General features: G+C 43.2%; 2 protein-coding genes across 2 annotated transcripts in view; one reads left to right on the top strand and one right to left on the bottom strand.

Annotated features, from left to right (window-relative positions):
* The window catches only part of tnfsf10 (TNF superfamily member 10), a 24835-nt gene extending 19948 nt beyond the window's left edge, over positions 1 to 4887 (top strand). The window contains exons 4-7 of the mRNA XM_057825074.1: positions 1284 to 1329; positions 1396 to 1512; positions 4137 to 4378; positions 4439 to 4887. Coding sequence (XP_057681057.1) covers positions 1284 to 1329; positions 1396 to 1512; positions 4137 to 4378; positions 4439 to 4648 — 615 coding nt within the window. The 3' untranslated portion in view covers positions 4649 to 4887. The remainder of the gene's footprint in view (positions 1 to 1283; positions 1330 to 1395; positions 1513 to 4136; positions 4379 to 4438) is intronic.
* msl2b (MSL complex subunit 2b) lies at positions 3251 to 12317 on the bottom strand. Its single transcript, XM_057824673.1, has 3 exons — positions 11231 to 12317; positions 8543 to 9672; positions 3251 to 5840 (listed from the first exon to the last, which is right to left on the bottom strand). The coding sequence occupies exons 1-3, from the start codon at positions 11370 to 11372 to the stop codon at positions 5541 to 5543; spliced, it is 1572 nt and encodes a 523-aa protein (XP_057680656.1). The 5' UTR covers positions 11373 to 12317; the 3' UTR covers positions 3251 to 5540.
* Positions 12318 to 12775: the final 458 nt, after the last annotated feature.

The raw sequence follows: 12775 nt of genomic DNA on the forward strand, positions 1-12775 counted from the left end.
TAAATGTTTTTTTGTTTTTTTTCAATTTTCTTTGTTTGGATCGAATATTTATCATCTAACATATCTAACATATACGCACGAAGAAAGCATGCGCACTCACAAGAAATAGTGCATTTATTCCCGTGATGATGTGGGGGTAAGGATTACAGCTGCAAGGCTACGCGCACATCTGTTGCTTGTGAAGTACCCACAGAGACAACACGTGTATATAACACCTTTTATACAGTTCATTGTGTGTTTTCAATTGTGGTCGAATACTTGGAGCGAGTTTATGGGATTGTTTTTGATGATGTGCGGCCGCTAACTGATACATGCTAACCGTTTGTGTGGACTGTTATGGCTGTATCAGCAGCTAGTTATAAACGCAAATTTGAATTGCTTTTATTGAAGATGAAACTGATTTGATTTCATTTTTATTTTAGTTTCATTCTGCAAGCGTTGATGTCATGAGCAGCTGAATAAAGTCAGAAAACCACAGGGACGTCTGACATCGTCATTTTGGAACTTAGCTCGCTGTCTAGCTAGGACTTAGCTCCAAAGTCTTGGCGAGGATGGTACAATTAAGTATAATACGTGTTTTTGGATAGTTATTTTGAGATTTAGGGGTACTTAAAGGGTTAATTCCGACTTAAGCGGAAATTCGGGTTGTAACTCATTCATAACCCGGGGGGACTACATATATAAGTAAAATGAGTGACTTTCTGTTGCCACTAGTTGGTGCTGTAGGGTTGATTAAATGACCCCTACAAAACCTTTCAGGGTACGACTCTAATCAAGCACGGGAAGTTTGGCTCAGATATATTTTATATCTGCCAAGTTATGATTGTTCAAAATTGGTGGTTTCTACTAATAAAAAAAGCTCAATTTTACAAGTTAACAAAACCCTTCAAGGGCAAATCTCAATTTTGCCTGACGACCGCAATTTGATTGGCCGGAGCAAAAAAAAAAAAAAAAAAAAAAAAAATCTGTAGCAATCTGCACATGTGATTGCATTTAAAAATGGAAATCTCCTGTGAATATAATGCATCTGATTGACGTTATTTCATGTTTTTGAGAAAAATCACGATTTTTGAAGTCTTCCAGATGAAAAACGTGGCACGCCCGCCTGCCGTTTTATGGTCTAGCATGGACGCTTTCTGTAATTGCGACACGATGATGCTCGTCCGAGCCAAATTGAATAAAAAAATTCAAGTCTCGGATTTTTGACGTCCAATCTCACGCCCTCGGTTCAGTTTTTCTTCACTAACGTGAATCTTGTGGCGTTTTTTTTTTTTTTTTTGCAGTCGCTATCTCAACGCTACCAAAAGCAGATTTCCTCAGCGGTCAAAGGTGAGGGCTCCTGATTTCTTCTTCTGTTTTTTTTTTGTTTTTTTTTTTTGACTACTTGTTGTTTAGACGAAGTGTCTCGGGTTCTGCCCTCACTGGTGCCGGAAGACGGAGCGGCGCCGAGACCCAAAGTTGCCGCTCACGTCACGGGAAGCTTCCCGCCTAAAATAGACGGAGGACGAGCCGGTGAGTCGGAAACTGCTGACACATTGTTTGAAAAATCGTTTTTTTTCCCCACATTTTTAAAAATTAGATTAGTCGAATAATCGTAAAAATAGTCGGCTGACTAATCGGGAGAAAATTTGTCGTTTGGGACAGCCCTAATATATATGGCGGAAAACACTCAGGTGACGTTCCACTCTGAGACCCCCGATTTGGCCAACTTTCAAAATTGTCCAATATGCACATGTGATACATCATTGGAAGGCTTGAAACCTCAATTTTCTGGGGGAAGAAAAATTTTGAGCAGGAGGGCATTTAAAAAAAAAAAAAACTTTTAACAGCAAAACCCTAACTGGAGGCGAGAGCATGCACGAGCAGAATTACAGACGCCATGACTTTAACAAGATATTATCGCTCACTTATCTTGTTTCGATCCCAAAACTCCATGTAGCATGTATCATAGAGTGTCAAGACACAGATGTGAATGTGAATTTTTGGGGGTTTTTATGGGTGAAACATGGTAATATAACAAGGGTCACGATGCAGAAATCGCAGACATCAAGGAGTGGTCGAGATTTTCTTTTTCATATATATATTCCCTTTTAAACGTTTTTTTTTCAATTTGTCTTTGTTTGGATAGATTATCTATCATCTAATATATCAGAGAAAATGCGACAGTAACAAAAAAAAAATACAATTAAGCGATAGTTATGAGGTAGATATCCGTGACTTTTTTTTAAAGACGCCATTTTCTTCATTGTGACATATCTTTTAGGGTTGTTTTTTTTTTTTTTTTTTTTAACTAAATATTAGACATCAGTTAATGATTCTAAGCTAAAAATGACAGAGATATTGAATAATAAATATAATTACCTTCGTTTTATGGCTGGGTTGAAACAAAAGCGGTTGCGCGACGTCTGTAAACAGGGTTTTTCAGGGTAAAACTGAAAAATTAAAAATAGTTCGGGGGCTTAATGTGCCATGAATCTACTATGGCAGCATATAGACATATTGTTCTGTCAAACACAACAGTTCTTTTGGCTTAAAATATAGCAGTTTCTTTTAAAGAGGAGCGCAAGAGGAGAAACTGCTTTTCAGTCGTCTGTGTTTTCCGCCATATACTCAGGTGACTTGAAGTTCCGCTCTGAGACCCCCAATTTTACCAAATTTCAAAATTGTCCTATATGCATGTGTGATCCATCATTGGAAAGCTTAAAATCTCTATTTTCTGGGGGGAGAAAAATTTTGAACAGGAGGGCATTAAAAAAAAAAAAAAAAAAAATTTAACAGCAAAACCCTAACTGGAGGCGAGAGCAGAATTAAAGACGCCATGATTATAACAAGATGTTATCGCATACTTACCTCTTTTTGATCCAAAAACTCCATGTAGCATGTATCATCTAGTGTCAAGACACAGATGTGAATAGCCACAGCCGGATTTTTGGGGAATTTTATGGGTGAAACATGGTAACAAGGGTAGGGATGCAGAAATCGCAGACATCGAGATTTTTTTTCATATATTTACCCTTTTAAACTCCCCCCCCCCCCCCCCCCCCCCCCCATTTTTCTTTGTTTAGATCGATTATTTATCGTCTAACGTATTGGGGAAAATACGACGTAACAAAAAAATAAAAAATAAAATACAATTAAGCGCTAGTTATGAGGTAGATATATCCGTGACTTACAGACGCATTTTTTCATTGTGACATAATTTGTTTAAAAGTTTAAAATATGCGAGTGAATAATTTTCTAGTCGTTTTTTTTTTCCTAAACTAAATCTTAGACATCAGTTAATGATTCTAAGCTAAAAATGACAGAGATATTGAATAATAAATATAATTACCTTCGTTTTATGGCTGGGTTGAAACAAAAGCGGTTGCGCGACGTCTGTAAATGAGGGTTTCCAGGGTAAAACAGACAAATGAACAATAGTTCGGGGAATTTGTGAGCCATGAATCTGCTATGGCAGCATATAGACATATTGTTCTATCAAACACAACTGTATTTTTGGCTTAAAATACAGCAGTTTCTTTTAAAGAGGAGTGCAAAGGTAGAAACTGCTTTTCAGTCATCGGTTTTCCGCCATATATATGTACACATACAATACTATACTACTACCGTTTACCAAATTTTAAATTACTGTCATGTTTTAATGTTGAAGCTGTCATGTTTTAACGTAAAAGTTGCTTTTTAATGTACAAGTTATTGCTTTTTAACAAAAGTTGTCACTTTTAACATTACTTATTACGTTTTACTGTAGAATTTATCACATTTTAAAGTGAAATTACTAACGTTTTATTGTGAAACTAACCAGTTTTCAATGAAATTGATCTTTGTAATGTCAAATTTGTCTTGTCCTAACATGGAATTTTTATCTTATTACATTTTAAAGTTAAATTACTAACGTTTAAATGTGCAGGTTGTCCCTGCTTGACTCATTGCCTGCCATTGACAAAAGTAGATGTCTAATCCATTTTGACTGGGAATGAATGTTCATCCACTTCTAGTCAAAATGGATTGGACGTTTGGCGCTGTTAATGGCATCCAATGTTGGTAACACGTGCCTTGCTAAATTGAAATACTGCCATCTAGTGTCATTTATAGACATTTACAAGCCTAATGCTGTGATTTTCCTCTTCGATCTACAGCGACGACAGGGGGCGTCCGTCGTGTTCACGGCCAGAAGATTTCGTGGTGGGAAGGCGAGACGGGTCTCGCCTTCTTGCAAGACGTCCAGCTAGTAGACGGCGAGCTGGTCGTCCCGCAGCCGGGCCTCTACTACGTTTACGCGCAGACTTACTTTCGACACATCCCCTCGCTGGACGAAGACGACGCTCAGGAGGGCGGCGAGGACCGGGGGAGGCCTTTGCTGCAGTACATCTACAAGAAGGTGAGGGCGCCAAATCGCCATTCAGCGCCAGACGGCTAAATATCAGCCGTTTTCCTGCAGGTGAGCAGCTACCCGGTTCCCATCCTGCTGATGAAGACTAGCCGGACCTCGTGCTGGTCCCGCGACTCCCAGTTCTCGCTGCACTCCGCCCACCAGGGGGGGCTCTTCACCCTCAGCCCCGGCGACCGCCTCTTTGTCACGGTGACCAACGCGTCCGCCGTGGATATGGACGAGAAGAGTAGCTTCTTCGGGGCTTTCCTCGTAAGCTAGATCCACGTCGGCTGCCGTTTAACCTTCCCGGTCAAATTAAATTGGACGTCTATCGCCGTCACTGGCAATGAAACATGAAACCTTTAGTCCCTGAAAACAAAATTGCACCTTCATTGTTTGGTGGCAGATATTCAAACTGAGAAATCCATAGAAATTGCTCGCAAGTTGTAAATTAAAAGGAATGTAAATATGTTTTATCTGTAAATGTGTGCAATAAAGATTTTCTGACTTTTTAATTATTAATTAGTTTTTTTTCTTTTTTTACAAACATGTAATTGTGTTTTTGGTAAATATATATCCACACAATTAAAGAGTGATGATTTGACATTGCGCTGCCCCCTGTAGACAAACCCCAAAAGTGCATAAAAAACTCACCAAGAGACTTCCAACCATTTGATTTTCTTTTTGTGGAAATATGTTACATTTATATTACAGTTCTTCCAATGCCCCTGCGAGGTCGGGTGGTGGCGGCGGTGACGATGGGAGGGAGTGAACCGAAAGCGACACCACACACTAAATGCTAAGACGGCGACCCTCGGAAAAAGACAACAAAAAAAAAAAGTCCAATAAATACTCGCGTAACGCACGTCGGGGAAACAAATCCACTACTTCTTCGTCCTTTTTTAGCAGCAAGTTGGCGAGGGTTAAAGAACCACGGGGAGCGCCTAAACACGTACGAGACAAACGTAAACTCACATCACGTCAGCCGGCGGAGGTTTTTTCCTTCGCGTCCCGTCACATTTTTTTCCCTCGCTAGCTAAAAAACCTCCGAACTCATAAAACGGATCCTAATATGTCTTCCGGACGTACAAATCATCCGTGGCGAAACGACGACCGACGTGAGGGACGAACACGCCTCGACGGGAATGTGAGCGAAAGGGGGCGAAGACGGTCAACAGTCAAAGTGCATCTCCAGCGAATCGTCGAAGGAGCGGCCGTCGTGGCCTGCCGCCGACAGGAAGGCGGTGGCCACCGGCGAGCCGGTGGCGGCCGCCACGTTGAGCAGGGCGGCGCCGGGCGGGGCGCCGGGAGGACCCCGCAGGGCGGCGGCGGCGATGCTGGTGAGGTTGATGCCCAGCGTCAGGCGCGTCTGCTCCAGGGCTTTCTCGGGCACGGCGAAAGCTTCCAGTTTCTTCTCGCCGTTGGCCATGTACGAGTTCTGGCAGCCACGGCAGATGCAGTCCTGGCACGCCTGCAACACAAACATTCATGTAGTATTTATTAATCCATAATAAATAAAAATCCACAAGATGGCATTAACATTATAAACATTTTTTCTGTCAAAGGAATCCACAGATGGAAAGACTTGTAATTCTTAAAAGATAAATGTGAGTACAAGTTATAGTAATTTTGATTCCCACAAAAATGCTAAATATTCCTCCAAAACATAATATGAATACATTTTATGAATTCATAAGCAATCATATTAGCGCAAACAAAACCTTAAAATCTTATGTTGGTCTTAACAGGTAGCAGCTGGATCCAGCCATGTCAGGTTAGTTATGTTATATTCACTGTTTCCACAAGAGGGCAGTGTATTTACCCAAATCAATTATATGTAAACACTTTCAAAACCATTACAATGCCACAAATTAAACAAATCCTCAAAGCTGCAAAATTTGATTCAAAGCTTTTTTCTAATCAAATTACTCCAGTTAATTAATCGTTGCAGCACTACATTAGATGTCTCCAAACTAAGACGCTTGAGATAAATTTTTTAATTTTTTTAACTGAAAAAAAGTTTCCTACCATTTTTAAATATATATATTACATGAGGAATAAGACATGTAGTAAGCAATAAGATGCAATCAAGCTAGTATTATAGCATTACATTTCATGTTAAGACAATTATCACAGTATACAAACTTCACACAAAACGCGATCATTTTTATATTATAACGTTACTACTGTTACACCAATACGATATTGGGTTAACGACGCCGTTGGTATCTGGGATAACTTGGAAATATCGCGTTGATTTTGGTAAGTATGTACTTCTACAGATCTAGTTTCTAACTTTCGCCCTACCCAAGATGGCTGCCTGCTACTCACACCACTCTAAAAGTAGGAGCACATGTCACCTCTTCCAACATGAGTTAATTTGCTGTCAACGTCTCACTTCAAATGGATTGGACGTCTACTCGCGATAAACCCGTTTCAAATCAAGGAAGAAGCATGAAAAGAATTTTTATCGCACCTACCAAAACAGCTTCAGGGCGGCCATGTTGGCAGGGGCAATGTTCCCATCAAAGTCATCAAAATGAAATCCTTACTATTATGACTACCATTCGGAGTACTTCCAACGACCTCATTTTAGTGCGGTATTATCTGTACCAACAGAATATCAACACGCTAAAAGTAGTGGTAGTAATAAGTGCTGTAACGATTAATCGATGAACTCGCGTATTCGATTAGAAAAAAATATTTGAATTAAATTTTGCTGCTTCGAGAATTTGTTTAATTAAAGTGGCGTTGTAATTGTTTTGAAAGTATTTGCCTTTAGTTTTATTGATTTGGGTGGATACACTGCCCTGTAGTCTGCCTCATTCACATGGCTGAATCAATTTGCTCCCTGTTAAGACCAACATAAGCTGAGTTTTTGTTTGCGCTAATGTTTTCGTTCATGCATTCGTAATTTAGTTTAAAGGTATATTTAGCCAATTTTTGTAGGAATATGTGTCTGAACCATTTGTTTAGAGCATTGTATAAATAAAAAAAAAAACATTCGTATTTTTATAGCATTTAAGCTAGCGGACTTTTACTATGTAAATTAGTAGAGGTGTGCGAAATGTCCGATTCTTAGATTATTCGCGATTCGGCCGTGGAAGATTCGAGAACGATTCACAAACATCCAAATTCCGATTATTGAAATATGTCAAGTAAAGTGGAAGTAAAACACACTCAGCGCACCGCGCGGTCTTTGGGACGCAATGAGGAACGGAGCGAGAGTAGCTAAACATCATGCTTGTCATTACCCGGCCCCTCGGGTAATGCCAATGCTCAACTCACGGCTCTAGCTCAACTCATGGTGCGAGATAAAAAAACAACAACATACCTACTGCCGCCGAAAGCTGCTACAAAGTACGTCCACAATACATAATGTTAAGGTAGATATCATATTTATATAGGACTAGATGTAGACTAGACTCAGTGGCGATAGCAGCACATGTAGAGAAAGCTAGGTGTGGGCGTTAGTAAACGGCCGCCATCTTAAAGCAGTAGACTTCCCTACAAGGCTGTTGTAGCGAACCTTCCAAGCGAACCTAATTAACTTTTCATCTAAAATACTCCTAAATCGGTAAAATATTGACTTGAATGTATCTTTAAAATTTTGTCGGAAGTAGACAAAAGGGAAATTATGGAATAACAGGAGCAATTTTAACAACTTTAACGGTTGATTGACAACATTAAATTAATTGAATGTAGTTTTAAGCTGCTGATGGGGACTTGAGTATATTATTTATTGTTTTTAACTGTTAACTTGATAATGAAATAGTCGTTAATTTAAGCCTGCGAGGCTTTATTTTATTTTTTATTTATTTTTTTTTTTTTTAAAGTTTTTGTAACCAATGTACAAAACATTAGCAGCTAATAGCGGCTCATGTCATCAATAATCGATTTATTATCGAATCGTAGCCTCTGAATCGTAATCGCAATCGAATCGTTAGGTGCCCAAAGATTCCCACCTCTATAAGTTAGCCAATTGTTCTTTTGTTGTACCTAGATTCTTATTTATTTTCTATACCGTTTGAGGCTCAGCTAAGGTATTTGAATTGTTTATGTTCCTTTTCCGATTACTCGATTATTTGAACTAACTAGTTCATCGATTAATCAACCACTAAAATAATCGATAGCTGCAGCCCTAGTAGTAATGGTGATTATGAGGTTGCTGACCTTGCGGTTGGAGTAGCAGGGGCAACGCTGCCCCCTACAGGTGAGAACCGAGGGGTTCTGCGTAGCCCGTCCGCACTTGCATCCCTTCTTCTCCACGGGCTTCTTATACAGCGGCTTGGAGGGACTGGGCGGGTGACTCAGGGGGTGCGCGTGAGGGTGCGGGGGACCTCGGGGCTGTGAGCGGGGCTTGGGGGCCCTGGCTTTGGCCTTCTTGGCGCCCCCGTGGTGCTCCCCCACCTTCTTGACCGGCTTGCCGCCCGCCTTGCCCACCTTGGGGGTGCCGCCGTTGGGGTGGAAGTGGGGCGCCGATGCGGGGAAGTCGTAAATAGCAGCGGGGGCGCCTTCTGGGGCGGGTCCCCGCAGGAGGCTGTCGATGGGGAGGGGCCGCAGCTTCTCGCTGTCACTTTCCGAACGGGAGCGCTTGCGGTGGCAGCGAGGGGGTCCTCGCGGCAGGGGGGCGGCGGCGGGCTGAGGGCGGAAGGGGTGGCAGCTGCTCTCCAGGGGGAGGGCGGGGCATATCGGCCCATTGACCGACAGCGGCGTGGGCGGGTCGTCGGGTTCCGTGTCCGTGTCCAGAGTCCGGAGAACCTCCTCCACGCTTAACAGCAGCGGCCCCCCTCCGTGTTTCAGCTCCTCGCCGAAACCGATGTCGCAAAGCCCCGTCTCGCCCCCCACCGGAATCTCCGCGCCTGACTCCTCCCGTTTCACGGCTCCGCCAGGATCCGGCGAGGCCGTCAGTCCGTTACAGTCGTGCACGCCATTGACGTCCTCACCGACGGCGTCCGGGGGTGGCGCTTCCTCCGGCAGCGCTTCCTCCTGCGGCGCTTCCTCCTCCGCTTCCGGTTCGCTCTCGGCCAATCGCAAGCCCTCGTTGAGAACGGCGCGCAAGTCGGGCGAGTCCCCGGCGGCGCCGGCGATATGGGCGGCGAGCGGCGAGTGCGTGATGTACAGGCAGAGCTTGCGGTAGCAGCGCACCAACAGCGAGAGCTGGCGGTTCTCCTGGAAGCGCGAGTAGTCCTTGCACCAGCTGCACGACGGCTTCAGCTGCATGCGCTGACCTTTGCACCCGCGACACACGTAATGCTGGCACGACGAGTCCGTCGGCGCCATCGGGTCCTGGAGAAGGTTACCTGCGACGCCCCGTGAAAACACATATTAAAGCACGTTACGTCACGAGACGCATCTAGTGATGACTATTAAATAAAATAAAAACTCATTCTCGGCCCCCGTGCAAGTACTTGTGGTAGTTAGTATTCTGCCATTGACAGCAATAGACGTCCAATCTATTTGGACTTTTTTTAGTCTAGAACTGAAATGAGCACTATTATGTCTCCAATTGATTTACTTCCTGTCTCCTGGCAGCTGCGTTTATTTCCATCCGGCAATGGCGACAAGCCCTCCTTTGACTTTTTGAGCTGGGCTTCCTTAGCAACGGCGGTTGCTAGGGTCTGCAGCTGCAAGATGAAGGCCCATTCATAAGCATTGTGCAGCCGCTTGTATTGATCGCTCACTGGGGCACGCGTTAAATATGAAAGAGGATGTCAATAATTCATAAAAAATCAATACACTCATGTCTGAAATATCTGAGCCGATCGTTTTTTATGGGAATTTATGGTTTTAATTTTCGTGTAACGCTGAAACTGCACAAAGGGGGTGTGTCGTGATGAGCAAGATGCGTTCACTACTTGTGGGAAAACACATGTTGGCACCAACACAGGATTCAGCGCTATTTTCTTCTTATTTTGACTCATTAGATGCCACTGACGGTGCTAGGCGTCCAATCCAGTCAAAATAGATTGGAGATCTAGTGGCACTGAATCATGTTGAGAAAAATACTGTACATTTAAAAATTTTTGGCAATGAGAATAATGGCTCTACTGTAATGTAATGAAAATGCATGTAAAATAGTGCTAATATTTAAAATAGATAGAACGCCATGAATCAAATCACTAGATTTAATATATTATGATAAAAGTATGGATTTTTCATCACAATTGTGGCTTGCAGCGGCGATTTAACACATAATTATTGATTTATTATAATTTAAGTGTTGATTAATTGTAGCTATTCCGTCTTCCGACAGCACTTTAACACATCACTAACACGCTCTCATATGGTAATTATTGATTTATTATATTTAAAGTGAAGATTCAACGTAGCTAGTGTGTTTTCCGACAGCACTTTAATGCATCACTGACATGCTATCGTATTCCTATGGTAATTATTGATTTATTATAATTAAAGTGTAGATTAATCGTAGCTAGTGTGTCTTCCGACAGCACTTTAACACATCACTAACATGCTATCGTATGGTGATTATTGAATTATTATGATTAAAGTGTAGAATAAACATAGGTAATGTGTCTTCCGACAGCACTTTAACGCATCACTAACATGCTCTAGTATGGCACTTGACAACAACGACGCAAAACTTCGGTACATCGAATAGAAATGTATTACGCGCGAAATGATTTATTTCGACAGTACGTTAACGCACCATTAAAACGCTCTCACGGCAATTAACAACCAGTTTTGACATATGAATAATGTGTAGTCGTTGAAAGTGGCTCGTGAACGCACCATTCTCGTGACAGTTGACGAAAACGACGCAAAATAACGCAATAAAATTATGAATAGACACTTTACGAAGAGTCGTTCCACGCCTTCTTCCTAATTTGTGTGACTCACCGCAGACCAAGCAGGACACCGACTGCCGGAAGAAGGGCAGCAGCTTGCAGAGTTCGGCCAAGGCGCGGGGGTCTCGGGGGTCGCACTGCAGCACCGAGCGGCTCGCAGACACGTAGAGCGACGTCGCGTTCACCGGGTTCATCGCAGCGGCCGGTCCGCTCGGTTCCGATGCGTTCAAAGCAGCCACAAAGTGTCCGGGAAACACAAACACAACACGCGGCGAATGGACTCTGGGGGCTTTGAAGACAACATAGAGGGTCCGGGTTCTAATTGCTCTTCCTCAGGGTCCTAATAAATCCATCGTCGATGCAGAGTCGAGGCCCTGGTTCGGTTCGGTGGAGCATAGTGCCCGGTGGTTACTTCACAGCCGCTCGGCAGCGATCCTCACACGGGGGCTCTGCTGCAAATAATGACCCGGTTCCTTACGGCTGCCCCGTCGTGCTTCCATAGTGCGCGCGTGTTGGTCCCGGTTCGAAAAGTGGTCGCCGTTTTGGCGGACTCGGTACCGGAGCGGTCGGCTTCCGCGTCTTGTTATTGTTCGCCGAGATTCATGGCGGCCCACAACAAACCAGGAGGCCGCGGCGTATCCAAAAAGCTCCCTTCGGCGAATAAAAATAAAAGAAACCACAGTGCTACCACAGATTAATTCAAAGACGAGTCTGGAGAAAGTTCGGGTTCGCGAAGAAAGATTCGCGCCTCCTGCGGTTCGGTTGGGGCCGAGGAAGTGACAGCAGCGGAAGCCTCGGTCTCTCGTGACAGCGCTAGCCGTCTGAGCTGCACCGGAAAGCGGACTAGAGGAGCAGGCCGCGAGGGCTCTGCCCGGTAGTCAGCGAGGTTCGGTTTTCTCCGGCGCTCTTTTCGGTGGTCTCGAGGCGTCCAAAAGGAAGCTTGCAGCCCAAATAAAGTCCTCTCGGTGGAAGCAGCGGCGAAGGGAAATAAATTTAGTCCGTGTTTGTGTTTAATGCTACTGCTAGCAGCGGCGTATTTCTCATACCGCCCGTCGAATTTCCCGCATACGTCCACGCGGGGGCGCTGTGGTGCGAATCTCACGAGGACGTTTGTGACGTTGTTTGACGTCACGAAGGCTTATGAATGAACCATCTCGGATGAGATTTTTAAAAAAAATAGATAAATAAAAAACAGAATTAGCGTGGTTAATGCCATGAAATTCATTTTTAAGGACTGCAATAAAATATATTAGAAAGTAGATGCTCTTACAAAATAAAAGCATACATATGAACATGCACCACTTTCTGTGTCTTGTTCAATTTTATTATATTTCAAACTTAAAACTATGATTCAAAAAAATATTCATAATTAGGAGTGGGAACCTCTTGGTACCTCACGATACGATACGATTTGCGATACAAAGCTCACGATAACGATCTGACGATATGGCGATACAACGATTATCGATACGTTGGTTAGGAAATCATGCTAGGATATTCTACAAACAACTAATAAACAGAAAAACAAGTTTCTGCTGTGAATTGGAATGAGTTTATCACGAGTAGACGGCCAATCCATTTGAACTGGGAGGGTGGC

This window comes from Corythoichthys intestinalis, chromosome 20 (genome assembly GCF_030265065.1).
Source record: "Corythoichthys intestinalis isolate RoL2023-P3 chromosome 20, ASM3026506v1, whole genome shotgun sequence".
Taxonomy (NCBI): Eukaryota; Metazoa; Chordata; class Actinopteri; order Syngnathiformes; family Syngnathidae; genus Corythoichthys; species Corythoichthys intestinalis.

Coding starts and splice junctions, on each gene's coding strand:
- msl2b (XM_057824673.1), bottom strand. CDS start 11,372: ATGAACCCGGTGAACGCGACGTCGCTCTACGTGTCTGCGAGCCGCTCG. Junction 9,673..11,230: donor GGTGTCCTGCTTGGTCTGCG/GTGAGTCACACA, acceptor GGGGCGTCGCAG/GTAACCTTCTCCAGGACCCG. Junction 5,841..8,542: donor CCTGCTACTCCAACCGCAAG/GTCAGCAACCTC, acceptor TTTGTGTTGCAG/GCGTGCCAGGACTGCATCTG.